The sequence below is a fragment of the Pholcus phalangioides genome, unplaced genomic scaffold (assembly GCF_987345545.1).
Source record: "Pholcus phalangioides strain wild (caught in Gottingen) unplaced genomic scaffold, Ppha-v1.0 ptg000043l_1, whole genome shotgun sequence".
In the NCBI taxonomy this organism is placed as follows: domain Eukaryota; kingdom Metazoa; phylum Arthropoda; class Arachnida; order Araneae; family Pholcidae; genus Pholcus; species Pholcus phalangioides.
The window spans coordinates 5,105,912-5,132,125 of record NW_028301629.1 but is presented as its reverse complement, the minus strand read 5'-3'; the positions used below and the strand labels follow the sequence as shown (position 1 = coordinate 5,132,125).

The 26,214-nt window shown below is 35.9% G+C and overlaps 1 protein-coding gene across 3 annotated transcripts in view; it reads left to right on the top strand.

The window, feature by feature from the left end:
• The window catches only part of cdm (importin-13-like protein cdm), a 63,636-nt gene that overhangs the window by 24,190 nt on the left and 13,232 nt on the right, over positions 1–26,214 (top strand). Inside the window, exons 9-20 of one of the 3 annotated variants that reach the window (XR_016196100.1) lie at positions 2,209–2,289; positions 2,397–2,535; positions 7,036–7,085; positions 7,232–7,333; positions 9,448–9,595; positions 9,852–10,033; positions 16,300–16,458; positions 16,648–16,875; positions 18,349–18,486; positions 19,564–19,660; positions 23,790–23,879; positions 25,005–25,048. Coding sequence is in view for 2 of the 3 variants with exons in the window: in XM_089255655.1 (XP_089111781.1) it covers positions 2,209–2,289; positions 2,397–2,535; positions 7,036–7,085; positions 7,232–7,333; positions 9,448–9,595; positions 9,852–10,033; positions 16,300–16,458; positions 16,648–16,875; positions 18,349–18,486; positions 19,564–19,660; positions 22,118–22,239 (1,446 nt within the window). In the remaining variant the exon portion in view is untranslated. Of the gene's footprint in view, positions 1–2,208; positions 2,290–2,396; positions 2,536–7,035; positions 7,086–7,231; positions 7,334–9,447; positions 9,596–9,851; positions 10,034–16,299; positions 16,459–16,647; positions 16,876–18,348; positions 18,487–19,563; positions 19,661–22,117; positions 22,339–23,789; positions 23,880–25,004; positions 25,058–26,214 lie in introns of those variants that run through there. The other 2 variants (XM_089255654.1, XM_089255655.1) reach the window with 2 other exon arrangements.

Below are 26,214 nucleotides of genomic sequence, written 5' to 3'. Positions count from 1 at the left end.
AATTTCTCTATCATTCCACACTGAATGAACACCAGAACTCTGCTGCTGGACTTATCCTATTGCAGAGTTCTCTTCCAGCCCAGCTTTATCATAGAGTCTGGAACACTTTATTATTGAATAAAATAAAAATTATGGTAATAATGACAAATTGACAAATATACAAACTTATATTACAATATACAGGGTTTGCACAAATGAATGACTAAATTTTAAAACTTAATACTTTCAAAAAACGATTACACATAAAATAATCTGTGATACATGAAGAAAACATAAAAATGAAGAAAACACTCAAAGTTTCTTTTATTTTGAACATACTCAATAGATGGCTGCACTTCCATAAAACGTAGCTACTGAAATTGACTGATAGGATTCATCATCATTCTGTGGTGTCCCATACGGGGAAAGCTTAGACAAATTTTGCCCATTGCTCTAACACCAAGTAGTGCAACATGAGTTGTGGATCATGTCGATATGAAGAAATATCATTTTGTAGAAAGTTCCCAGAGTTTTGCAACAGGGTTGGGTACAAACGACATAGTATCTGTTACCATTTTACTGAACCCCTGTATGTGGGATATTAGGAAACTGCAACCGTGCGTGCGATAAAGGCCATATCTAAATAAATGAGGAGGCTGCTCCTGTTTGCAATACCCATTTTTAAAAAAAGGGGCAGAGGAGATCCTCAGGGATATGGCCAGGAACTCCACATGAGGTTATTGAAAAATAACACATGAGAGTTCGAATTAGAGCAGAACATTGATACTCACCATAAATTCAGGTGTTAAGTATAATTAAGAAAATTTATCGAGTTGTAAATACTGTCTGCATTTACTACTTCACTTAGTGTCATCTGATGATCACCAAAGTAGTTTCTTCTCAGGATAGAGAAGGCGGGACATCGTCCTACATAGCAGAGTGGAGTTTCGTCTTCCTCTCCACACTCAGGACAAATAAGTGAATCTGCATAGCCACAGTTGTGTAGGTGTTTCGCTAGGTCAGCATGACCAGGGATGATCTGTGTAACCTGTCAAATCTGTTTTCTATTCAGTGAAGGGCAATATTCGGTTGGGTTGCCAAGGCCAGCTTGGCCTGTTTGCAGTCCTGCTTTGAGTTCCATTGCCGATGATGCTTATTTTCAATCCATTGTTTGACATCTCCTTTTCATGGTTGACATCGAAATGGACGATCGACTGATTGGGTTACCAGACGTCCTCCTTTTTGATGTCACTTCAAGTGTCCTACGTTTCAGAAAATTCTCCATTTTGTCCTCCCTTTCAGGTTTCCAGAATTATTTTTTCTTTTTTTTTTCTATGGAATTTTTTTTCCACTGAAAAATATCTCTTCATTGGTATGATGTGTTTTTCATGTTTGTTTTTTTCTTTCCATGCTTTGCCCTCGAAATTCCCAGAATACAAGAATCCAAGTTGCCTCGCCAGATGTCCTCCTTTTCGATGTCATTTCAAGCATCCTCTTACATTATGGGTTTTGTTTTTTTCAGGTTTCCGAAATGTTTTTTTTTTTCATATGAAAAAGAAATTTCCCCACTTTAAAACAAATATTTTTTCATTGATATGAGTGTTTTGTGGTTTTTTCCATTGACCAACAGCCATAAAAATTCCCAGAATTTTTTCTGTTTTGATTCTTTTTTAGCTGCTATGTTTTAGTTTGGAAAAATTATTGTTGTGACAGGTTTTATTGGTCAGAATAGTGACGCCATCTGTTTTGAAAATTGGGAAAAGTGTCATTATACTAAGGGCGTTGCACGTGTAGACATCCTTCTTCTTCAGTTTTTGAATCTGGTAACCCTAAACTGAAACTTTTTTTTTTTTTCAGTTAAAAATTTCTACATGCATGCCAAACTAAAGTCGAAACAACCCTTGTGCATATTCTAACACACAACTTTTTTCTCTGTCACATTTTAATTTCAGACACTTGGATTTACAGAAATACTGTCATCTATTGAATGGTGGTTTAAAAAAACATTGTTTTTCTTTATTTTTGTTTCACAGATTATATTATGTGTAATAGTTTTTAAGACAAATTTTGTCATTCATTTGTGCAAACCCCGTATTTCCTCTGCCAATTTTCTGATGCCTAGATTTTTTTTCTGATTTGTCAAGCCCCTGATGTACAGTGTATGTTCTAATTATAGTTTGGAAGGTCAGTATGTTATTTTGATCCACTTATTTGTTTTTGATTTCATAGCAATGTAGTGGATATCCTGGCCAGTATCCAGTCGATGAAATATGCAGTGAGTTTCCCTTCACTTTTTGGTATAGTCTTCAGGTAAGAACTTGATAAGTTGAAGTTATTGCCTTTTTGTTTTGGTCTTAAATTCAAATTCTATTGCTTTGGAAAAAGTGACATCTGTTGCTGTTTTTTTTTTTTAACAGGATGGTATTGTGTCGTCCGAAAAACAAATTTTCGAGAAATTGTTGTTGATATTCCATCCCGTATTCCAGTCTCTTTTAGATACTTACCTCACGAAACTCAGATATCCATCAGATAATGCTTATCAGCAGTGGAACACTGGTGAGATTATTAGCAAAATATGTTCAGAAATATTGTTATCAGTCTTTGTGTTCATATTACTGAAAAGTGAAAATTATATAACTTCAGTGAAAAAAAATACATTTCGAATTCTAAGATGGAAAAAAAACTTTAAGAGGTGATAGTACACACCAATATAAACAATTATCATCAAAGAGGGAATGCGTGGTCTAACATATAGCACTAGCGTATTTTTAAATGGCCGCATTTTTAATTTGGTATTTTAGAAATATATGACATCTATATTTGTTATGGGCGTCCTTTTCTCAGTCACTTCATTGCTCATTTTGCCTGTTGTGGCCTTGTATTTCGGAATTTTTTTTTTTGTGGGTAGGTGGGAGGGAGGTACATCTTTCTAACCTAACTTGGATCCATTTATTATACTAACTCAGGGTTTGCACATCCTTAAAAACTCCTAACTTTTCATTTCCCTCTGGAAGGGCCCTTATAACTCCTTACTTTTTGCAGCCACGCCTGAAAAACCTTTTTTTTTCTCTGAAGGGGTGATCTTTCTTAGAATAGGCATTCCCCATGGTGATGAATAGCATTGCCTAGAAAAATAAGAGGAAGCTTCCCCCGAATATAAAGAGGAAGAAAAGAGAAAAAAAAAACGCTCTCTCCCTTTGTAATAGGAAATGTGAAAGCAGGGGATGGGATCGGAACATCCAATAGTTGTGCATACCTGCCAACCATTACGATTTTGTCGTATTTAGTAAATTAATACGATTATACGCTTTTGCTTCTAAAAATGTGATTTTTTTACCGAATCGCTAGTTTTGGCGTGTTTTCCTGCCTATGTCGCAAACTGGTCAGCATTGGAAACCGATTGTTCGTAGAACGACATCACTCCGCTGAACCAGTAGCCGAAAATTCCCCCATGCCCAGTGATGAGAAAGTTTTTTTAAGTTTTTACTTATGCGGCGAAACAATGTCTCGAACCTCCTATATTATGCAGTATACTGAGTGCAGACCTCCCAGCTTTCCTATTTTTCCTACTATTTTCCTACTTTCGCCGCAATCGTCTTTTTTTTTACTGAAATTCTCTCCTACTGTTCCTATTTTATCCCTCTTTCCCATTTGCTTACAGCCAATATCTCACTACGAAAATTCCGAGAAACCGCAAAATGTCACTGCTTTCCGCAGTTTTTTTGACGTGTTTTATTCACATTACAACTCGCTACTGAAAAGGAAGAAAGGAAAAAAAATTTCAGTTCCACTGGAGTAAGGGACGACGACAAGCGTATCTTTTCGTCGCCGTGCCTTAAAGTGCTAAAAACTGAAGTCCAGTGGGGAAAGCGAATCTATTTCGCAGATTGGTTGCCGTAAATAAAAATGCAAAAAAAAAAGGAACAGGATATATCCACACACAAGAGATTCCATGAGAGACACAATGTGTTTATCTCTCCTGGGATCCCATAACGAGCGTTCATCCCTGAAGCCAGGTTTTCCTAGGAGTAGGCTTTTTGTGCCGCGTGAACCTAACTGGATCATTTCGCGTCGGCAGAAGAGTTACATAATGACGTTACGCATTTGCGTTTTCCAAGCGTGGCGCATCGGCTCAGGACGGCTATATAGTATATGACCCTGGCGTCATCTACTCTATCGGCTGCATGCTCCGGTTTAAAGGGAAGAGACACAACACGAAAATGAAGGGAAGAGACACAACACGAAAATGAAGGGAAGATCGCTGAAACGCGTGGCACACGACGCTTAACTCCTCCAGCAGCAGTCTGCCAATCAAGCCCGACGTAAAACGCTGTCATGAGCCGTATTGTTCTCTGTAGGAAAACAGTAGTACTGCTTTTCATATTGATGAATAGACGGCGTGTCGCGCTGGGTGATTCACGTTTCGTGCGGCATAGAAAACCCGGCTTTCAAAAGTGACAGCCGAGCCACGTCTGGTTTTACAGGAGGGGGGGGGGAATGACGAGCCGATCAGCCGCTATAGCTGAACCAACTTTTTTTAACCTTCAGAAAATAACTTTCGGGTATCTTTATATTAGGGGTGATTCAAGTATTACGTCAGCATGGATGGGGATTTTCGATTTGATGACGGGGAGTGGGGGGGGGATTGGATGATTCTTACGTCATCAACCACCCTTTATAAAAAAATATGAAATATTCTTAATGGCGTCTTACTCGGTGCGCGAAAAACGAGTAAAACTTTTCACTAGTTTGTGGGCACCTGAACTAACATTCTTCCTATTGAGGCCCCTACAGAGCCACTCTAGTGATCTTCAAATACTTAGCGGATCCAAATGCTCTGGAGCTGTGCCGCGCATCATATAAGTGATCCATGATTATGCCACAGATCACTTGAGTAATCTGGGAATGTGCCGCGGATAACTTGAGTGATGTAGAACCACACTGGTGGCAGGACCAATGCTCTAAAACTTTGTGACATGTCACTCAAGGGATCGCTTAATGTGCCACAGATCGCTTAAATGGTCTGGAATTGTGCCACGAGTCACTTAAGCGATCTGTAAATGTGTCACTTGGTTCATTGTTACAAAAATAGATTTAGGGGCAGGCCACATCATAACGCCAGGGCCACATTTGGTCTGCATAGGCCGAATGTTTACCGCGGGTCAAGGATTACCAAGGGCTTAGAGAGGTAGGGTCGCAATGAATTTCTTGAGCTGTTTCGAGTTCTTAGCCTTCAAATAGCATTGAAATTAACAAAAATTGATTATAATAACATATAAAGATATTTTGTTTCGAAATTGTAAAAATATTTTTACAATTCTTTTAAAAAATATTTTGTGGATTAAAAAAATAAATTTTTGATCATTTGGGGGGGGGAAGCCCCCAATTCAGATTCAGATTCCACGAATAAGCGTTAGGAGGAAGGGGGGCAGAGCGCTGACAGGGGGAGGACGCTGAGAGTTTTGCTGAATTTTTCTGACGAGGGGTGAGTCAAAAATTGCTGAAAATTTGCTGACGTAATACTTGAACAGCCCCTTATTTTAAAGCATACATGTGCTCAACACATGGCCTAAATGTGGCCTGCCTCAAGTGGCTCCTGGCAAATTCTTACTTCAATTGAGTGGCCCGCGGCACATTCCCAGATTGTTTGAGTGAGTGATTTCCGGGGGGGGGGGGCTTTCTTTCTTTCAAACCAAGCACAACTCAGGTCTATTGCCATCTATGGGCAATTTACTATCTAGGAAGTTGTGCTGGAAGTGGGTGTGCGTGCCTAGAGTTGCTGCAAATATAAATAATTTTGTAAGAAAAATCTTTGTCTGCTGTGGTTTTTATTTTGAATAATTGGAGGGGGAATGAATATCACTTTTAGAATTTTTATAATTTATGTGATACTGTTATGAATTATATTTTTGACTGAAACTTGAAGGTTTTAGAACACTTTGGTGACAACAGAAAGCATTCATGTGGATTGATTATTTTATGAATTCTTATGATGCTGGGTAACAAATCAAAACTTGTAATTTTTGAACCACTTCTACATCTATATTTTTGAGAAGTGGGAAAGTTTGTTTGCAAATTAAAAATAAATTTGCATATGTGCCCCGCCCTTTTTTTTGCTGTAAAACTTGTAAGTTATGAAGTTTGCCATGACTCCTTAAAAACAGCTTGGAACTCCTTAAAAACTCCTTACTTTTCATTTTGAAAATTTTGTATGAACCCTGTAACTACATGGCAATCACAGCTTCTAACGATAACTTATTGGGAAAAAATTAGTCTGACTCAATTTTAAATGCAAAATTTGCAAAACGGATAAAACTGTAGATGATAAACATTGATCGCTTAAAAACCAAAGTCCTGATAACTATGAACAAGTTTTTTCCTATGTACTGTTTGTTGATAATAGTCTGTTTCATACTTTGCGAAAGTGATAATATCCAAATGATGATAACATCCATGATTCTAATAAACAGCAGTTACTGTATTTTTGATAATTGCATTTTGCATTTACAGTTGAACTGCTTATGAAAAAGCTGAATGCCAATATAGTATTTAGCATATACTATCATTTATATTTAATTCAATCCACAGAGTGACTTGAAAAGAGCCAGGCTTTCACTGGTTAAAGGATATGTAAGCTGCATAATTTTTAGTCGAGTGAGCATGCTCAAAAGAAAACAAATTAAAAGCACAAATAGGATAGTTTATACTGTAAGTTTTCTCAACTTCTTGTTCCATTGACCCCCTTCTTCAGAATTTTTTTCTCCCATCTCCCCGACTCAAGCGAACCCATAGGATTCTATGCTATACTCGTAGCTTCCATCACTCCCTGGACCATTCCATCACCCACTTTGGGAAACACTGATGTATACTAATATCTTGGGTAAATTTCTTATTCAGAAGAAATCTTTTTAAGGTGACATGATTATAATTGTTTGCGTTTACTCCATTAAAACTTTCTTAATTTTGTCAACACCTGGGTGAAAATGCAAATACAATGATTATGGTTTTTTCCCTATGTAATCTCATAAAAAAAATACTTTGGTTTGTCTCTTCTAGATGAAAAAGAATCATTTCGCTGCTATCGTCAAGATATAGGCGATTCCATTGTAAGTGCTTGTCTTAGAAAATATTTTTTTTAGTTACTCAATTTTTATGGTATTTTTTTCATATGTTCTTCATACTGTTTTGTTTCATGCATTTTGGCACTCTATAATATTTCATGAATGCATAATCAGATTTTTTGTCTTTCCAGATGTATTGTTACAGTGTGTTGAGGCAGAGTGCTTTAGCCAATTTAGTTAGTCATTTGCAAATATCAACTGCAGTAGCCAATAGCGATGCTTCAAAGTGGCAAGTGAGTGGGGACTTATTTAGTTTCTGATATTGATTGCAGTTGCTATTCTCACTTCTTAAAGGCTTCCTCCCCCCTTTTTTTTTTTAAGTTTTTAAAACAGATTTTTTTTTTTTTTTTTTTTTTTGTATGCAGTCAAGGCTTCTCACATAACAAAATTGTTTCATTCCACCAAAAAGTTTTGTTTCAGCATTGACAAGAATTAAGAATTTGACTGTTTCCCCCGTAAATTGGGAAAATAAATGGAAGCAACCCAGTGTTACCTGGAAAGATCTATTTCTTAAAAATTTAGAAATCTTAAAAACTGTGAGCTCTTCCTCTAAGATAAAAAAAAGTGATGTTTGCTATGCCTTCAACCTTAGATATAGCGGGAGTCACATCTGTATAGCATAAATGCTATACTAAACACACCCATGTTGTCAAGTGTCATGGGACTTGTTCCTTGAGATGCATCAGTAGATGCTACTGCGACTGTGTGATTGAGTGGACATCGTGCTAGACTCACATCGCAAGGATCCAGATTCGAACCACAGTGTTGGCCAGCTGAAGTTGTTTTCCTGCAATTTTACAACTCTGAGGTGTGAATGTGAGACACTTTCCCATTTGAAAAAGTCTCCCTGTATAGAGCAGGCAAACCTTCAACGCAATACAGTGAAACCCCTCATAATGGTTGCCCCAATTTTATGGCGAAATAAAAAAAATTCCCCTGTATATTAGGAGTATGTCTTTCAAATTCCTGGTTAACGTAAAAATTTTTTGTTGTACTTGTGTCTGCAAAAGAATGGTTTTATTGTACTTACATAACACAAAAACTCTGACATTGGCCATTTTCATTTCAAAAATATGATAGATGGATAGCATTATTAGAGCACAAAACTTGCGTAACTCTGACAACTTAAATATGTTAGGGCCACACACACACACCCCAATACATTCTGGTAAGAACGAATTTGTTAAAAAATTCCAGAGAGGAATGGTTATGAGGTGGATCAGAGATGCCACTGTACTTTAATTTGCCTGTGTCCCTTCCCAAAAAAATGAAAAATTGCAGAAAATTGAAATATATTGGAAAAAATAGCCCTATAACTATGGGCGTATTCAAGTATTAAGTCAGCATCGTTTGGGGGGGGGGGGTCCAATGTGCTGCTTGTGATGACAAGGGAGAGGGTGGTTTTGATGATGCTTACGTCATCAACCACCCTTTATGAAAATATGAAATATTCGTAATGGCATCCTGAACTAACAATCTCCCTATTGATAAGTCTCCTAGAGAGCCACTTTAGTGATCTCTAAATGCTTGGTGGATCCTTCAAGTGATCTAGAAATATGTTTGGGTCGCTTTAGTGCTCTCGAACTTTGCCACGCATCATTCAAGTGATCCATAACTATGCCGCAGATCACTTAAGTAATCTGGGAATATGCCGCAGGTAACTTGAGTGATGTAGAGCTTCACTGGCGGTTGCTTAAGTGCTCTAAAACTGTGCCAACTGTCATTCAAGAGATTTCTAAATGTGCTATGGATCGCTTAAGTGTTCTGGAAGTGTGACACTGGTCTCTTAAGTGATCTGTGAATGCGCCACAGGCCTACTTGTGTGCCACTATGGTGGTCGAATGGCCATAGTGACGGACTCTCATTGCGAGGATCCGGGTTTGAACCCCACTGTTTCCACAGTGGTGGTCGGCTGAAGTTGGTTTCCTGTGGTTCCCAACTTGGAGGCACAAATGCAAGCCGATCTCCCCATTAAAAAGTCTCGCCACAACAGGCCTACAACAATAAATTATTCAATCATTACACTTCATTCATAGTTAGAAAAGCTGGTGGTAGATGGCAGCACTACACAAGCATTACACAGAAACAAACTTCATGTCGGGTTTCACTACACATACATGCATGTTCAAACATGTACCAATTCGTTAGAGGTTCTACAGAGGAATATAGATGAGGTGCACATCTGGTTTAGTAGTAGTAGGCCTACTTCTGTGGGTAGAGAGGTTTGACTGTATCCAATTTTTTTTTATATGAAAAAACATCAAGTGGCTATCTTGGAGGGGTATTGCTGTATTTTAAATTATTACCATGATTTCCGCAATTTAGATTCAACTCATCTTTCTTTCAGTATCTGGAGGCTTGCTTATTTGCTTTTAAGGAGGTAGCTCAGAGCATCGATCTAAAAGAGCAGCTGTACATTCCACAGTTCATGGCTTTCTTACCAAACATCCCATTGCATCATCTGAAGGTCATCTCGGCTTGCATGGATGCCCTGGGTAAAATATAATCCCAGTTCAAATATATCCTGGTATATGCTAGTATGTTTTAGTTATTTATAATTTGTAGTTTAGATTTGTTTTGAAGAGGGTGACTATAATGGTTCATGATTAAAAACTATATTTTGATGATTTTTCCATTTTAAACTATTGGTTGAAGCTTTAATTTACATTTAATTTTTTTTTTAGTTATAGAAATTACGAATTTTCAGTTTTCTTCTGCAGGTTTTTCGTTTGATTGATTTATGATTTTTAGGTGCTTACGCAGAATGGATCAATGCACATCCGAATGTATTGGGTTTCGTTGTACCATTAATGCTGATGGGACTTCAGAATACAGATGTTGCTCCTTCAGCTACATTTGCTCTCAAAGATATTACGGGAGACTGTCATGTATCTATGAGACCATACGCTGAACAAATACTCCTTGCTAGTCAAGTATGATATATTTGATATTTCTCAACTATCCTTATCTTGAAACTTTAGCTTTATGATCTGTGTGAGTGTGTTTTCGAAGGTATTCACGATTGTCTCTTTATATGCATTAAACAGGGTTCATACGGTGCTTAAAAACTCCTTAAAAGGTCATTAATTTTCATTTCCTTTTTAAGGACCCTTAAAAACTCCTTCCAGCTGTTTCTAAAAAAGTCTACTTATCCCCCATCATGGAATATTTCCTGCACAGGTTGGTGAATGGTTGAGGATGAGTAGTACTTGATGCTGAAAGTCCCTGAAAAAAACAAAGAAAAAGAAAACAAGGCGTGTCTGGGACAGGGATAGAGATTTCAAGGTCACCCTGTAGCGGGTGGGAACAGCTCTGCCGACGACTAGCGCAGCTAAGAGATAATGGCACCTGATTGGTTGGACTATGGTGGCCACACCCGCTTCTGATATGCTGAGAAAAACGAGAAAAGAAGATAGTTGTGCTTGAAAAATTGACAATGAAATCACGTTTTCATTTTTTTTTTTTTTTTCTTTTTTTGTGTACTTGGAAACTCCTCGAAATACTTTTATACCTGCCTTGTATACCTTAGGCTGGGATTACACTATAAAAGTTTGATAAAATTCCTTTTATAAAACTTGGAAAATCTAACCAATAAAGCTCATAGATTACATTTGTGCAAATGCAACCGATAATCTTATTGGTTGAATTTTTGAAATTTAAAAAAATCTTTTAAAAAACTTATAGTGTAATCCCTGCCTTAGAGCAGTGTTTCTCAACCGCCGGGCCCTGATATCATTCATACCGGCCACGAGTGATTAGCCATTTCATTTTCCCTCATTCATTTTCCTTTTGTCGTGTGTTTGGCCAGGCCTTCAACTCACAAAAATGAATGAAACCGGGCCGCAGGCTTGAAAAGGTTGAGAACCACTGCCTTGAAGGCAAAAGAAATACTTATATTTCTGCTCTATAGTGTGTACAATGATGCGCTCCGCGCATTAAATTCCCAGATTTTCAGAAGGCCACAAAAAAGTTTTGTTTTCGCTTTCCACAAAACGATTCTTTCCCAGGGAGTGTGTTTTATTCCTTCATACTTCACCCCTTACTCCCATCTTCCATAGTCGCACTTAGAATTATCCAAGAAAATAATTTTGAAAAGTGATTTTACTCCTGTTCAAAATTTTAAGGAGAGGTATTTAAAAAAAAAATTATTAATTTAATTTTTTTTTAAGTGGTATTCTATTTTATGAAGAAAAAAAAAAAGAAATTACGCAAAATTTTTGAAAGAGTATTTTCAGTCCTCTACAAAATTTGGAAGATTGAAATTGAATTTAGATGCGTATTGGATTTTCCCTACAAGTTCCCGCTCACGATTTTGTCCCCAAAAATCGGATTGTGGTAACTGCAGCTCCTTATTCAAATTATTGGCCACTCATTTGGTTTCTCATCGTGAAACCCCGATCATATCCTTGATTGAACAGCTGAAGATGGTTTACTCTAGTCCAGTCAACGCGGTTTCCGTTTTCAAAAAAAAGAAAAGAAAGTCGCCACTGCAAGCAGCAGAAATTACTATGGTCAATCATCATTGCATGAAATCCCGATATTTTGTAAAAAAAAATGTTCATATCATGAATTAGAGCTAGTCCGCCGAATTACGAGTTAATTTGTAAATTTCGCCAAATAACGAGTGTTAAATCGCCAATTTCGCAAAGTAATGAGTGCTAAATCGCCAAACATCGTGTTGCATGTTTTGAAATTTGCTCCTATTTTGCAATAATTTCTTTCTGAGTATAACTGAAAAACAAGAAGTAAAATTGAAAAACTTAATTAAAGAATTTGTGTATGTGTTGATCCATTTTAAGTGAGAGGTGAAATAAAGAGTTGCCGCAAATATAAATAATTTTGTAAGAAAAATCTTTGTCAGCTGTGGTTTTTATTTTGAGTAATTGGAGAGGGAATGAATATCACTTTTAGAATTTATGTGATACTGTTATCAGTTATATTTTTGATCGAAACTTGAAGGTTTTAGAACACTTTGGTGACAACAGAAAAGTATGTATGTGGATTGATTATATTATGAATTCTTATGATGCTGGGTAACAAATCAAAAGTTGTAATTTCTGAACCACTTCGTCTATATTTGTGAGAAGAGGGAAAATTTGTTTGGCAAATTAAAAATATAAATTCGCATATGCGCCCCGCCCTTTTGTTTTTTGTAAAACTTGTAAGTTATGAATTTTCCCATCACTCCTTAAAAACTGCTTGAAACTCCTTGAAAAGTCCTTAATTTTTATTTAGGAAATATTGTATGAACTGTGTTAAAATTTGTATTTATTCATTGTTGAGGATATTTTTGCCAGTGTTTCTCAAAGTTTTGTCTTCCATGAATTCGCAGAATAGTCTGACAATGAATCCCTTCATGGTATTTAATAGGCACACATTAATAAGGACAGCTCACTGTGATGCCCTTAGGAGCCACACTTTTGGAACCACTGGTATATGCTACTAGCTATAATACCCGGCGTCACCCGGGTTTTCTTCAATGAGGTTTTTTGGATCATGCGATACCTCCCTCTTTCTTTGAGGAACATGCAAACCCTGTCTAAGTTAACCAATATGGCGACTTCCAGCGTGACTCATGAAAGAAACAAATCTAGATTTAAAGAAACGTAGAAATTAATATATATATTTTTCCCCCTTTTTTTAATGGCGCTAAGTATTTCGATCCCCCCCCCCCCTTCAACCCCCTTAACTTCAAGTTATCCATCTCTGCCTGTTTCAGCTTCCAAAAATGCTTAGTTAAAGCTGTGGAATTTCTTCGATGCACTTTATGGGCCCATAATTAATTTTAAAACATCCTAAACTATATGAATTGATGCAGTAGAATATTAAAAGACACAATGCGTAGACATTAATTTTCATGCTTGAGAAGATGTAAATAAAAAGTTGAAATCAATTTTATTGCATAATATCCAACTCAAAAGTAGGTCCGGTGCTAATTACTTCCTATTTAATCTCCTGGGCTTCGTATATCTCTAAGTGAACTGAATATTTCAAAAATCTAGAATTCAATAAAATTTTTTAAATTATTGATGTGGCGGAAAACCCCACCGAATTTCCACATTTCTACAGTAAAATCGGCAATTTTAACACTGATTTCTATGGGGATCATCCTTTGCCTGACCCTCAAAGCGATGCTGGTGATCATTATGACGTCTATTCAAAAAGCCTCATTACTGAGAGTATTGAAAATGGGGCAAACTATTATAAAGGCATATAAACTATTACACATAATACGGGCAACATTAAAGAAGTGACAAACCATTGTGAAGGCATATGAAAGTCTGAAACGCATTGCTAGGGAACCACTGTAACCAAAGTAAATGTTCGGAAAGTGATTGTTGAGGCCCAAAAACCATTGTTGCACGACAGTTTTTTGCCCATTTGGGACATTTGCCCTGCTCTGACGAAAGTTTAAAGTAGCCTATCGTTCAAATCGGGTCCCATTTGGTATATATACAAGATTTGGCGACGATCGATCTAAAATTGTAGATTTGTATAGAGAACATACGTACACACAGACAGACAAAGTCAATTTTATATATATAGATTAATACAATATAAATTAATTATCTTGTTGTCAATGGGATGGATGCTGTGCAGCCGAGTGGCTATAGTAACAGATTCGCATCGCGCGATCGGATCTCCCCTTTAAAAAAAATCTTGCCACAGAGAGCAATAGGCCTACAATGATGCAATTATTCAATCATCACACTTCAGCCATCGTTAGAAAAATTGGTAACAGGTGGCAGCACCATGAATAGCAAGTATTTCACAGAAACAAATTTCATGTCGGGTTCATTACATGTGCACACACACACACACACACATTCCAACATGTACTAGTTCATTAGAAGTTCCGCCGAGGATGTGGACAAAGTGCATGTGGGGTTTAGTAGTAGTTAATAGGGATGTCATTGTACCTATTCAAATCCAAAATTGCCTTCGATTATTGATCTACAAAAAAAATTTCATGTTCTCAAATTTTCAACTGTTTCAGGATATTTTTGTGCTGCTGATATCAAAACTCGTGTTACTTTTGCTGAATTGGCTTTATTTTTTGAGAAATAATGCATATTCTTCACTATTTTAATGTAGTCTTTGATATTACATGTATTGAAATTTAATTTTAACTTTATATCAAAAACTAGAGCCAATCTGACAGAACTAAAGGCAGATTCAGCGCCCCAAAATCATCTTAAAATTACTGAAATATCTTTGAGAACAAAGTTAGTGTTGTGCAGTGTTATTGTATGCTACTGGGAAAATTAATAACCACTACAGTGGAACCTCCCTTAACGCACACTCCCCGTTAGTGGACACCCCCCCCTAACTGGCATGTTTATTATCTCCGGTCCCATGGAATAGGGCTTTAATGAATTTCACTCCCCATTAGTGGACACTCTCGATAGCAGACAGTAAAATCTGGTAAACATTTTTTTTCCAAACTCTGAATTTTTGTTCATTAATCGAGCATTTATCATATTCAATGGTTATTTTGTATAATCTCAAGTTCGTATTGGTAAATATGATAGTCGATCAATTACTTGATTAACTGAACACAATTATGGTCCAGGGGATGCTGATTCCGAATGGTAATGGTGGTTTTGTTTTCACATATTGATACGTGTGGTGAAAGCCAACATAACTGATAATGTTGTTATGAACGTTTATTTCTCTTCACACTTATTTTGATTTAATTTTTATTGCAAAATATGTGTAGTGCACATATCGAGTAAAAATAATTAGTTCGTTTAATGAAGACAAGAAAGGTTATAAATTTTTCTGTATTTATCAGACTTTCCAACTTTATTTGGGAATTATAAATAATCGCCGGTAAAGGTGATAAATGTAATGTAGTGAAATTTAATGAAACTTTCTTTATCTCTAGACGATTGATGATTATGCATAACCACTGGTGTATCACTTTTACACACAGTAACATAGGAACCGATTGCGACCAGAGCCAAACATCATATAAATGTGGAAGTCGTATAAATGAGGTTCTACTATGTATCTTACCTCCCCAATAGCAAACACTCCCTGTTAGCGGACAAAAGTTTTGGTCCCATGGGTGTCCGTTATCAAGAGGTTCTACTGTATAATAATCTATTATACAGTAGTCTATCTTAGTAGTAGTCTAGGTAGAGTAGACTATCTTAGCTATTACTAATCATCTTCAACTTAATGGGCTTGTTTGATCAGTATTGTAGTGAGTGAATGAATGACGGTTAACTTTTGTAGTTTTTTAATGCAATTTTCATGATTAAAATATGAACAGATATGATTAAAATATACTCAAAAAATGAAATTTACAAATTAGTAATATTTAGCATATTTTTGCAAGCACTAAAGTTAGTCTTATTCAAAGTAGGAAACACAGTCCTTGCAAGCAACACCACAACATGTTGATCACACAGCGATCTTACATCTAAGAGCACTGTCCTCATGCTTAGCCTCAGATATCCAACTTCATGACTAATTTGTAACCATTATCAAGAAAACTGACACTTTTCCGAGACTCTATTTCAATTTGAACACTCCAGGTGTCAGACAAAATAAGATTTATGAAAGTGGTGTGGTGGGGTTATTTTGATGCCACAGAAACTTTGATCAATGATATAGAGCAGTGATTCCCAATGTGAGCATTAACACCCCCTTGGGGGCAATGGAATGTTCCAGGGGGGTGGTAGAAGCTACGGGTATAACATAGGATCCTATGGGTGAGATTGCGTTGGGGGGCAAGGGGTGAAAAAATTTCTGAAGAAGGGGGCGATGGGACAAAAAAGGTTGGGGAAACTATGATATAGAGGGAGGAAAGATTTGAACAAAACATAAATTTATCAAACATGTGTAAACAACTAGCTTGAAAAGTACTGAAAATAAGATGGTCCAGATGCATTTCTTTCTCAAGGAGTGGCAAGATGAGCAGGAGTGGCCATTTAAGGGTTAATTAATAGATGGCCACAAAAATATTTGGTAATTGTTTTCAATTGTAAATTGAAGTGTGATTGGAGAAAAAAGGACATTTTGAGTTTTATTTATTATGGTTTCGTCATATTTAAGCAACTGGAATGAAACGTATGGACTGATGAAGAGTATATTGTGTGTCCAGGTCAATAGAAATTGTTTTGGGCAGATGTGTTTGTTTACATATAAGTGAGAATTTCCTAAAAAAATTTCTGCTTCCATTTTCATGTAGGAGGCCTTGAAAGGTAGTACGTTGAAGTCAAGAGAGAAAGTTCGCCTCATGTCTACCATAGGCCATGTGTTGTCCATTATGCCCTATTCATACATCATGTCATTCCTCAATTCCCTCCTCACACCTGTCATTGATAATCTCAATGAATTAGTTAATGAAGTAAGTATTTGAATATATAAAATCTTTTCTCCTAGTAGTTTTTCATATGAACATCAACTCAGTTCGAAATTTCTTGTGTAGTTTTCTCTTTGCTTTGCAGCACTTTCTTCCTAGATAATTAATCAATTTATGAGTTAATATCTATTATATTTAATATTGTACTAATTCAAGTTTATTTTTACTGATAAGACCAATACAAATAACAGGGCAGCTATTGTTCACCATCTACACATGCTCTCAATGTTATTTGCGTCACTGGATCTAGAACCTGATGAAAGACCTAACAGTGATGGCCAGAATGATTCTCAGGATAAGAATGCCGAACTCATTCAGCCAGTCTATTTGATTCTCGAAAAAGTCATGCCTATCTTCACGACTCTGGGCACCAATTGGGAATCCAATGAACAGGTCACTGAGGTAAAATCACAATTTTGCGGTATCTGTTTTCATTCAATTTTGTACAAATTGTACTTGTTATGTAAGATAATAATCTCAAAAGATTACAAAACTATTACTGATAACTGCTTACTTTACATAAACATCCAGTGTCAGGGGTGAGGCAGTCCAAGTCGATGTAATACCTGATCAGACCTTGTCAGAATACTTCTTGACACAGAGGTATGACGGAAACAGAGCCAAGGTGACAGCAGTACACATTGCAAATATGGGAAGTATCTACCTGAAAATAAAACATAGCGCATTGATGTTCAAAATCTGCAATAAACTGCAGGTCCTAGTCAGAGCGTTCATTTGGTCAAGTGTTCATAGTGACGGACTCGCATCGCGAGGACCCGAGTTTTAACCCCACCATCACCACAGTGATGGTTGATTGTGATTTTCTGTGATTCCCAACTTTGAGTTGCAAATGCGTGCCAATCTCCCCATTAAAAAGTCTCACCACAGAGAGCAACAGGCCTACAATGGTATAAATATTCAATCATTAAACTTCACACATAGAAGAATTTATGGTGGATGGCATCACTACACATAACAAGCATTACACAGAAATAAACTTCACAATGTTCACTACACGTACATGCACATTCCAACATGTACCAGTTTATTAGAAGTTCCGCAAAGGAATATGGATACAGTGCATACGTGGTTTAGTAGTAGGTCCTAGTCAAAAAATTACCTTGGTGTGGCAAAAATGAGCATAGTGTGATATATATATATATGTGTGTATACACTGATATCGAGGGATGTTGACATGAAGGAAGCATTGGTGGCATTGCATTCGTATACTCACAAAATTTATTTGGGGATGGGGGGGGGCTCAAATAGCCTGAATTCTGACACCTATTCTGATATCATTATTATCGTACATTTCATATTTTTTCTTTATTTTTTTTGTATATATGAGATCAAACATACTACAGTCAACGCTCGTTATTACGACCCTTCCATTATACTTACCGATATGATGAGTCCCAAATCGTTATTTCCCCAAGTTATTTTTCATCTAGTATAATCACCCACAAAGACATTCTATCCAATACAATGTCCGAACCTAGTTTTTTTTTTGCTGAGAAATGTACAACATTTTTTTTTTTTATTTGCCAAAATTGGGTTAATGTCACTTTCACCCTTAACATAAGAGAATTTTGTACATAAGTATGTGCATGTAATTGATTGTTACAATTATATTATTTTCTAAACATGTATTTTCACTACAACTGTTTGTATTATTGCAAAATAAATACTATAATTATTTTATATCATCCAAATATGGACTCTCTTAAGAAGCTCATTTTTTTCAAACATTTGATATAATGACTTCCCAATATAACATCAATTTCCCATAGAACAAAAGTGGTCATTATAACGAACTTATACTGTATCAGCAATATGACTTTTGTGAGATTTCCTCCTTTATACTGATTCATCTAGGCACTCTGCGAAGCACTTAAGAAGGCATTATCAACGTTGATGGATCATTGTCGACCATTCGTTCCAGAAATGATTCGTCTTATGCTTCATTTATATAAACAGTGTCCTCATGCATCAGTGTTAGATATGACCAAACAGGTAAGTAGTTTTAAATGAAGGGCTGTTATTTGTTATTTTTTGTTCATTCATTTACATACATCCAAAAGTACTTATTATACGGGCAAAACATGATTGTGTGTGCACTTTCTATATTTTTTTTTACATTAAACCAATCACCATTTGTAGAATATATAACCTCAAAATAATTATTTATGAACAATTTTTATTAAGAAAACATCGTTTTTGACACACTTATTATTTCAGATAACATTAGAAAGACAGGCGAGGTCTGTGTGACCCCATTCCTGTTTCTGGCTATTTTTGAACATTTTAACATTTTACAGCATGGATACAATATTTTTATGACATTATGAGTTATAACACAAAGAATTACTGGGTGAAATCATTGATCTATTAATATATTTTTATTATGTAGTTTTTGAGAGGTCGTCTGTGCAAACGACCTCTCTTGATCAGTGTCAGTATGAGGAAACTCAAGACGAGACTGGGGATTTGTATGTTCTATATTTTTGATAGGATTTCAGTGTTGCATCGCTTCTAGATTGTGAATATGATCACCGAATGTGTGTGTGTGTGTGTGTGTGTGTGTGTGCGCGCTAAATTTTCACGCCAGGTTGCTATCACTCACAGTCATGCTGTCATGAGTTTGTTGTAGTTGGTTACCTGTGCTGTCCAACTTCAAGGTGCAAATGGGAGAATCTTCCTGTTTAAATGTCTTGCCGCAGAAAGCAACAAACCCCCCACAACAGTATAAATGTCCAATTATTACATTCTTCTTACAATTTGAAATATAGATTGTATTGCACGCTCTTGGCACAACTCATTTACTCCTAAAAATGGAGTAAATTAATATTAAATTGCCTATAATGGTGATTTGCTTGGTTAAGACGATATCCGTAACATATAAACATTATCTAAATGTTCATTTTCTATCTTGAGTATCTATTACAATATAACTAAGCTTTTTTTCTTCAGTTTCATTGTTTGATGTTTCTTCAAAGTATAATGACTAGAGAAGAAAAAAAATTTTTAATTAATATATAATCAAGTTTTTAACTTTCATTTAATTTCATTCATTTTTCTTAAATTTTAAAGATCCTGATTTTGTTTTCCAATGATGAGGATCAGAGGTCACATCTTTCGTCCTTCTTTACTGAAATATGTAATCACACCATGCTACTTACTCAAGCTGGTAAGTTGCACTCATTCTCACTCCACTCTCTGTTCTTTTTGTAAAATCTGGTATTCAGTAATAAGTACATATATTGATGATATTTTAGATTTTTTTTCCTTACAATTAAATTACAAGCACAGTTGTAAAGAAAGTTTTATTCAAATTTATTTAGCACAAGTAATTTGTAGTATTTCAGGAATTTAACAAAGCAAAAACAAATAATGTACAGTAAAATAAATGGTAAGTGGCTATCAACAATCAACAGAATCTAGCATTTACATCTATTGAAGAGTAGAAAATTTTCTCAAGGAAACAGATATTTTCTGGATATTATGCCGAGGTGAACTCAGAAAGAGAAAAGTCATCTCTGTGTGTGTGGTTTCTGCCAGGACTCAAACCTAGGCCCTCTTGCATTGGGCAAGCATGCTATCATCTATACCAGGGGTGGCCAACAGCTGGCTCACAGGCCGCATGTGGCCTGCTGGGTGATTTTATGCAACCCATGACAAGATGAAAAGCGATTGTAATTTTTATATCATTTCCGACTGATGAAATCAGTGACACCCTCATGGTAACCTCGTCGAGCAAAATTTCTCTCAAAAATTTGCTTTTTCAGTACATTTTCCTATAAAAATGCTTAACTAATATGCTGTCATCTATCTGTGCAAGTATCTAGTCAAGTGTTTAGCGGGGAAAAAAGAAAACTAGAAAAGCATTGCACGAAATTCAGAAAAACTAATTTTAAAATTTTAAATTATTTTTCTCTGATAAATTTTTGAAGTTTTATGAAGTAACATGTTCTACTCTAAACTCTAGTCACAGCATTAACATTAGTTTTCTAAAAGTAAATATTGATGAGAAGGTTTGCTTTTTTATTACAGGTGTTGAAGGTTGCATTTTCTTTCAGTTTTTGCTGTTTGGTTTTTTTTCCAGTTTTTGTTGTGTTTTCTTTCAATCGTTGTTAGTCATGAGTAAGAAAAGGAAAATCTGTGAAGAAAATAGATCATTCCAGGACAAATGGGAGAACAATTTTTTGTTTATGAACAACAAGGATAACAAACTGCAGTGCCTAGCGTGTTTGCAGGTATTGGCTGTGCATGAGGAATATAATCTCAAATGCCATTACACACAGTACCATGCTGCTAAATACCATGAATATATTGGACAAGCTCGTACCACAATTATAGATGATTTGAAGAGAAAGGTTAGTGCCCAAAAATCTATCTTTACATCAACTTTGAGACAAAAAATACCCTCTTGGCATCATTTTTAAGTGCAAAAATAGCAAAAGCGAAAAAATGGTTTTGTGAGGGTGAATTTGTGAAAAATTGTTCTGTACACATGCATTTGGGAAAGTGAAAATTTCCTGTCTTTTTGCAAATGTTTCACTATCAAAACAAACTGTCTCACTGTCTCAAGAAGGGAAGTGGATGCGGGAGATGGGAAGCAGGGTGCGTCCGGTCCTTCAATGTTCAATGTCTCAAGAAGGGTTTAAGAAATTGGTTGTCACATATCGAATAAATTGAAACATGTTATTGCAGATTCAGTTTACTTTTCACTGGCAATTGATGAATCAACTGACATTTCAGACACCATTCAACTTCTCATTTCCATTAGAACTGCATCCAAAGATTTTGTCATCAGTGGAGAGTTTAGCGTTAGAGCCACTACACAACACAGCCAAAGGGCAAGGCATTTATGATGCAGTGATGAAGGTTTTAAATTCTATTGGTAACATAAGCAGTCTCTCTGCTATCGTGACGGATAGTGCCAAATCAATGCATGGTGCTCAATCTGGTTTAGTTGGCTTACTAAGGAAGGCTGGAGTCAATTGCCCAGCACTGCGCTGTATTATTCATCAGGAGGTTTTGTGTAGTAAAATTTTGGAGAGAACTGTAATGAAGTGTGTGAATTTTTAATTAAAGGTGGGAATCAGGCTGTAGCACACCGCAAGTTCCTTTTCTGAAAGAGATGGAGGCAGAATATAATGATTTGGTCTTGTACATGCAGGTTCGGTGGCTGAGCAGAGGAGACTGTTTGAAACGTTTTTTTTGCTTTGAGAAATGAAATCAAACTGTTTTTAGAAGAACATGAGATGGCTAAAAAAGGAAATTATCTCACAATAATCGGATCCTCATTTCAACAGCTTGCTTGCTTGCTTTTCTAACGGACATCATGCACCACCTGAATGAGCTCAACATGAAATTACAAGGACAAAACCAAACTATTTCAAATTTAGTTGGACACCTAGATGGGTTTATAAGCCAACTGAATGTTTTCAAAATCACCTTAGCCAAAGGAAACATGACACATTTCCCTTGCAGGAAAATAGCGGAAGAGAATCATGACACTGATTTTGAAATTTTGGTGGGAATGTTAAACTTTTGGAACAATTCAATGAGTGATTTTCTGACTTTGATGACATGTGGCCACAACTGACATTGTTTAACAACCCTTTGAAATGTATAATTCCAGAACAGCAAGACAGCATTCAACTAGAATTATGTGATCTTCAAAATGACCCCTTCTTCCAGTCAAGAGAAAGGCATAGACTTTTTTTTAGAGACTGGTTCCTTGAGAAAGATATCCTTTGCTGAATGATTTTAGCACAAGAATCACATCCATGTTTGGAAGCACATACATATGTGAATGCGCTTTTTCAACTGAAAGCTGTAAAATCGTCACAAAGAAGCACATTAACTGCTCATTTACAAGATTTGTTAATAATAGTATCTTCATTCAAAATAGACTTTAAATTATCTTGTAGATGGCCATGAATGTCCACAGTGTTCTCATTAAGATGTGTTATGTACTTTACTTAATTCATGAGAACTCTTCATTCTTGTGATTTTTATTTAGTATATTTATTTACTTTTTGGATCAAACTCTGTGACGTTTTTCTAGATTGTGAGTTTAATTATTCTCTATAGTTGTCTTCTCTCTTTTGTCACTGAATTTTTAGACTTCAATGGTTGAATTTGTGATTAATTAAGCTGTTCTAATTGTGCTGCTCATTCATGCATTTTATATTGTTATCTGAGTAGTGAAAATATTCTATTATAACTATTTGAATTTACTCGTGTACAATAAAATTCACTCTAACTATGGTTTTGTTGTTGTGTGCAACCAATGGAATCAGCAGCTTAGCATCTTGATCATTTGCAAATGTATTTTTGTTTTCTGGGATAGACAAAGTTAAGTGAATAATGAATAAACTCATATATGCTCAGTAGGGTGAGTGGGACATCCTCAGTAACTCGAGCTGTGTGCAGACAACCATTCGGTTGTAATTAAACCTAGAATCCCAGCCACAAACGGGAGCACATGGGCCATAGAAATTTGTCCGCATACTACCCAGCAGTTAGCCATTCTGCTCTTGCGGGAAAACACTATCATTTGCTGTGGCTTCACAACCCATATTGTTTGTAGTAAGAAAAATGTTATCATTCAGTAGTGTGTTACTATGCAGGCTACTGTTGCAGGGGCACACACAGGATTTTTGAGCAGACACAAAAGGCTTGGGGGGGAGCATAAAAATTTCCTTTATGAGAAATTTTGAGTTACCTCCCATCAAAAAACATTTAAATTAACAGAAATTGATAAAAATAGCATATGAAAGGTATTTTTTTTATTTTTTAAGAAGGGGTATGAGCCCTTGTGCCCCCTTCTCATTGTGTACGCCTCTATACTATTGACCAAGGATCTTTCACAACATGAGACGATTGGTTAAAAAAAAGTCATTCATCGCTAAACATCATTACCACAAGTTACTCCATCTGGCATAGTTTCAAATGCAATCACCAATGGCAGAAGAAAGCAGAACACAAAATAGAATAACAGATTCTGTTCCGTGTAGCTAACGGAACAGATTCACAGATGCGCATATTGGACTTTCTACAGATATGTAATCATACACAATCCGATCCACCTATAAAAAAACAAACCAGTCCGGTCTGCCTCAAATGGGGGGGGGGGGGCGCCTTCCTCTTTCAGAGAGTATGATGAAACAATCCATGTAAGGGCTTTTATCATATTTCCACACTTTTCTTCTGTCTGTCAATGATGTCTGTCATGGGGGACACAATTCGAGCCTTATTAATTGGCACCTATTCTGTATTCTAATTACTGTATTCCTCTCTCTTGCTAGTGCCAACTGGTAGTTTTTGCATTCATGAGTAATTGAGTAGACACCAGTTCACAAGGCTGTCAGTTCATAGGTGCATGTTCCACTGCACGGGTGAGCGATTATACATCATCTTACTAAAAGAAATTAGATATCATTTGCATACCAATCCACACTGCAGCTATTTATGCAGTTTCTTTCTAAGCTCATTTCACTGCCCATGAGTGTACAAATAAATACTCTTCTCCAGAAAAGAGTTCAGTTAATAGTTCATTAATAATTAGTATTGCAACAAATCAGTATGGACAATTTTACTAACCCTCTGTGGCATTATATCACATAATGTGCTTTGTTTTACGCATTTTAACAGAAAGTGAGAGAAAAAAAATTGTCTTCACATGAGAAAAGAGTGAGAGTTGGAATGTGACTTCTGCCCTGAAAGGTTGTGTTTTAAGAGTTTTCCGTGAAATAGTATTTTTCTTATGGGTCCATAGTTTTGTGAGTTAACTAAAGATCCCTCCAATATTAAGTGTCTAGGGATCATCTACCACCGCTGCGGGAAGGGATATCACCCTTGAATGTTGTTGTTACAAATTGGTGCCCAACGTGGGGCTTGGGAATGTGTGTTTGATTCCAGTGAGTGTAACAGCATCATCGACATTTTACATTATTTAATTTAAAATTTTTTTATTAAATAACAAATTAATCAATAAATCCTATTTAAAAGAGTGGCCTGCAATGTCATTCGCTATCGTTTTACTGGTGCGGCTTATATGCTGGAGTTTCACAATTGGTGCGGCCCGCGATCAGAGAGAAGTTAACCACCCCTGATCTATACCACTGGAGACATGACCATGTCTACCTTATTTCATAAACTGTGGCGTAAGGCACTGAAGTATATAGAGATAGAGACGGTAGTAGCCTCTCTTAACTTCAGCAAATGGGCCCAGGTGGGACGGTAGAGATATAGACTGCTTTTTCTCAGCCCAATATATCAAGGAAACAGATATTTTCTAGAATTTATGCCGAGGTGAACTCCGAAAATTTTCTGTTTTAAAAAAAAATTAAGTCTCTGTAACTTGAACCTTGTTAAAGTTATAGAAATGTCTTTAAACACTGTTATAAAAAAAGTCTCTAAATATACTGATGATCTACTGATTCGAAACTTTTTACACATTTCATTTTGTGAATGGAATTTTGTCTCATGAGAGAATTAAAGTGACATTTTCTTTTCTTCAGATTTTCATGAATGTACATCTGTTCTCGAAATATTTTTTCAGTTATTAACACAGGTAAGATCATGATTTTTCTTCAAATCCATTTCTATATTGTTGAATTTTCAGATTGTATTGGATACTCTTAATATGAATTCCACCACAAATCTTTTGATATTTTTATTAGTATGCTATATTCATGTATTGTGCAGACACACAGAATTTTGTTCTCTTCAATAGTTTTATTTTCTCATCAGTGTATTATTTCAGATGAATGAATTGTAATTTTCAATTGTATTTCAGAATTAATGAGAATATTGGGAGTGGGAGATTTGTGTGTGCTCTCTCTCATTTATAAAATAATTTAGATTTCGATTCAAATTCATGAGATATCACATTGACTTAGTCAAATTTCAATGAGTCAAATGTGCAGTGGCTGACAAAAAAACCTAGTTCAACTTATCGGAAATTCAGATTTCAGAGTGGGAAAAATATTTACTAAAATAACAGCACTGTTTATGAATACTGTATTAGTTATATATTAGTAATACGTGAAACTACTAGAGATGAAGAAATTTGAAAACATAAGTTATTCTAATTTAATAATATTTAATTATTGAATGAAAATATATATTTAGAAATAAACTAGACGTACATATATATACTGTATCATGGAAAGTGACACATACTGATACTCATATAAATGAAACAAATTATAAATAAAGTGTATGTAATATGGTCTTGCAAACGCAACAAAAAAATTCAGTGTTTTTTTGACTGTATCTCGCTCTTTCTTGTCCATCTTTCATGAGAAAGTCTTTTAATGTTTGCAAGCAGGCAAATGAAATTCGCTAAATGAATGCTAAATTATATTTTAAATACTGAGTTCTATTGCTAAATGCTTTTTTTTTTCATTTCTCTCATTTCCAAAAACTTCCGCTTAAAGAAAGAAAACCAAGTTATGAGGGAAAATTTTAATACTAAAATATAGAGAAAGAGTTCTGGGCAGAGTGAAAACTTCAATTTAAAACCAATCAGGCCCACAACTAGGGGGTACAGGCGGGTCAGGTGCCCTGGGCCCCAGACTAGAGGGAGCAAAAATTTCCTCTCCTTACCTCTTTTTAACCTCTCCTTCAACATTATGAGGGGGCGCCAAAATGTGTGCTTGCATCTGGTTGCGTCCCTGAAACCAATATTGAAGGTATCAGAGTTTGACTTATCGTTCATGAAGTTAA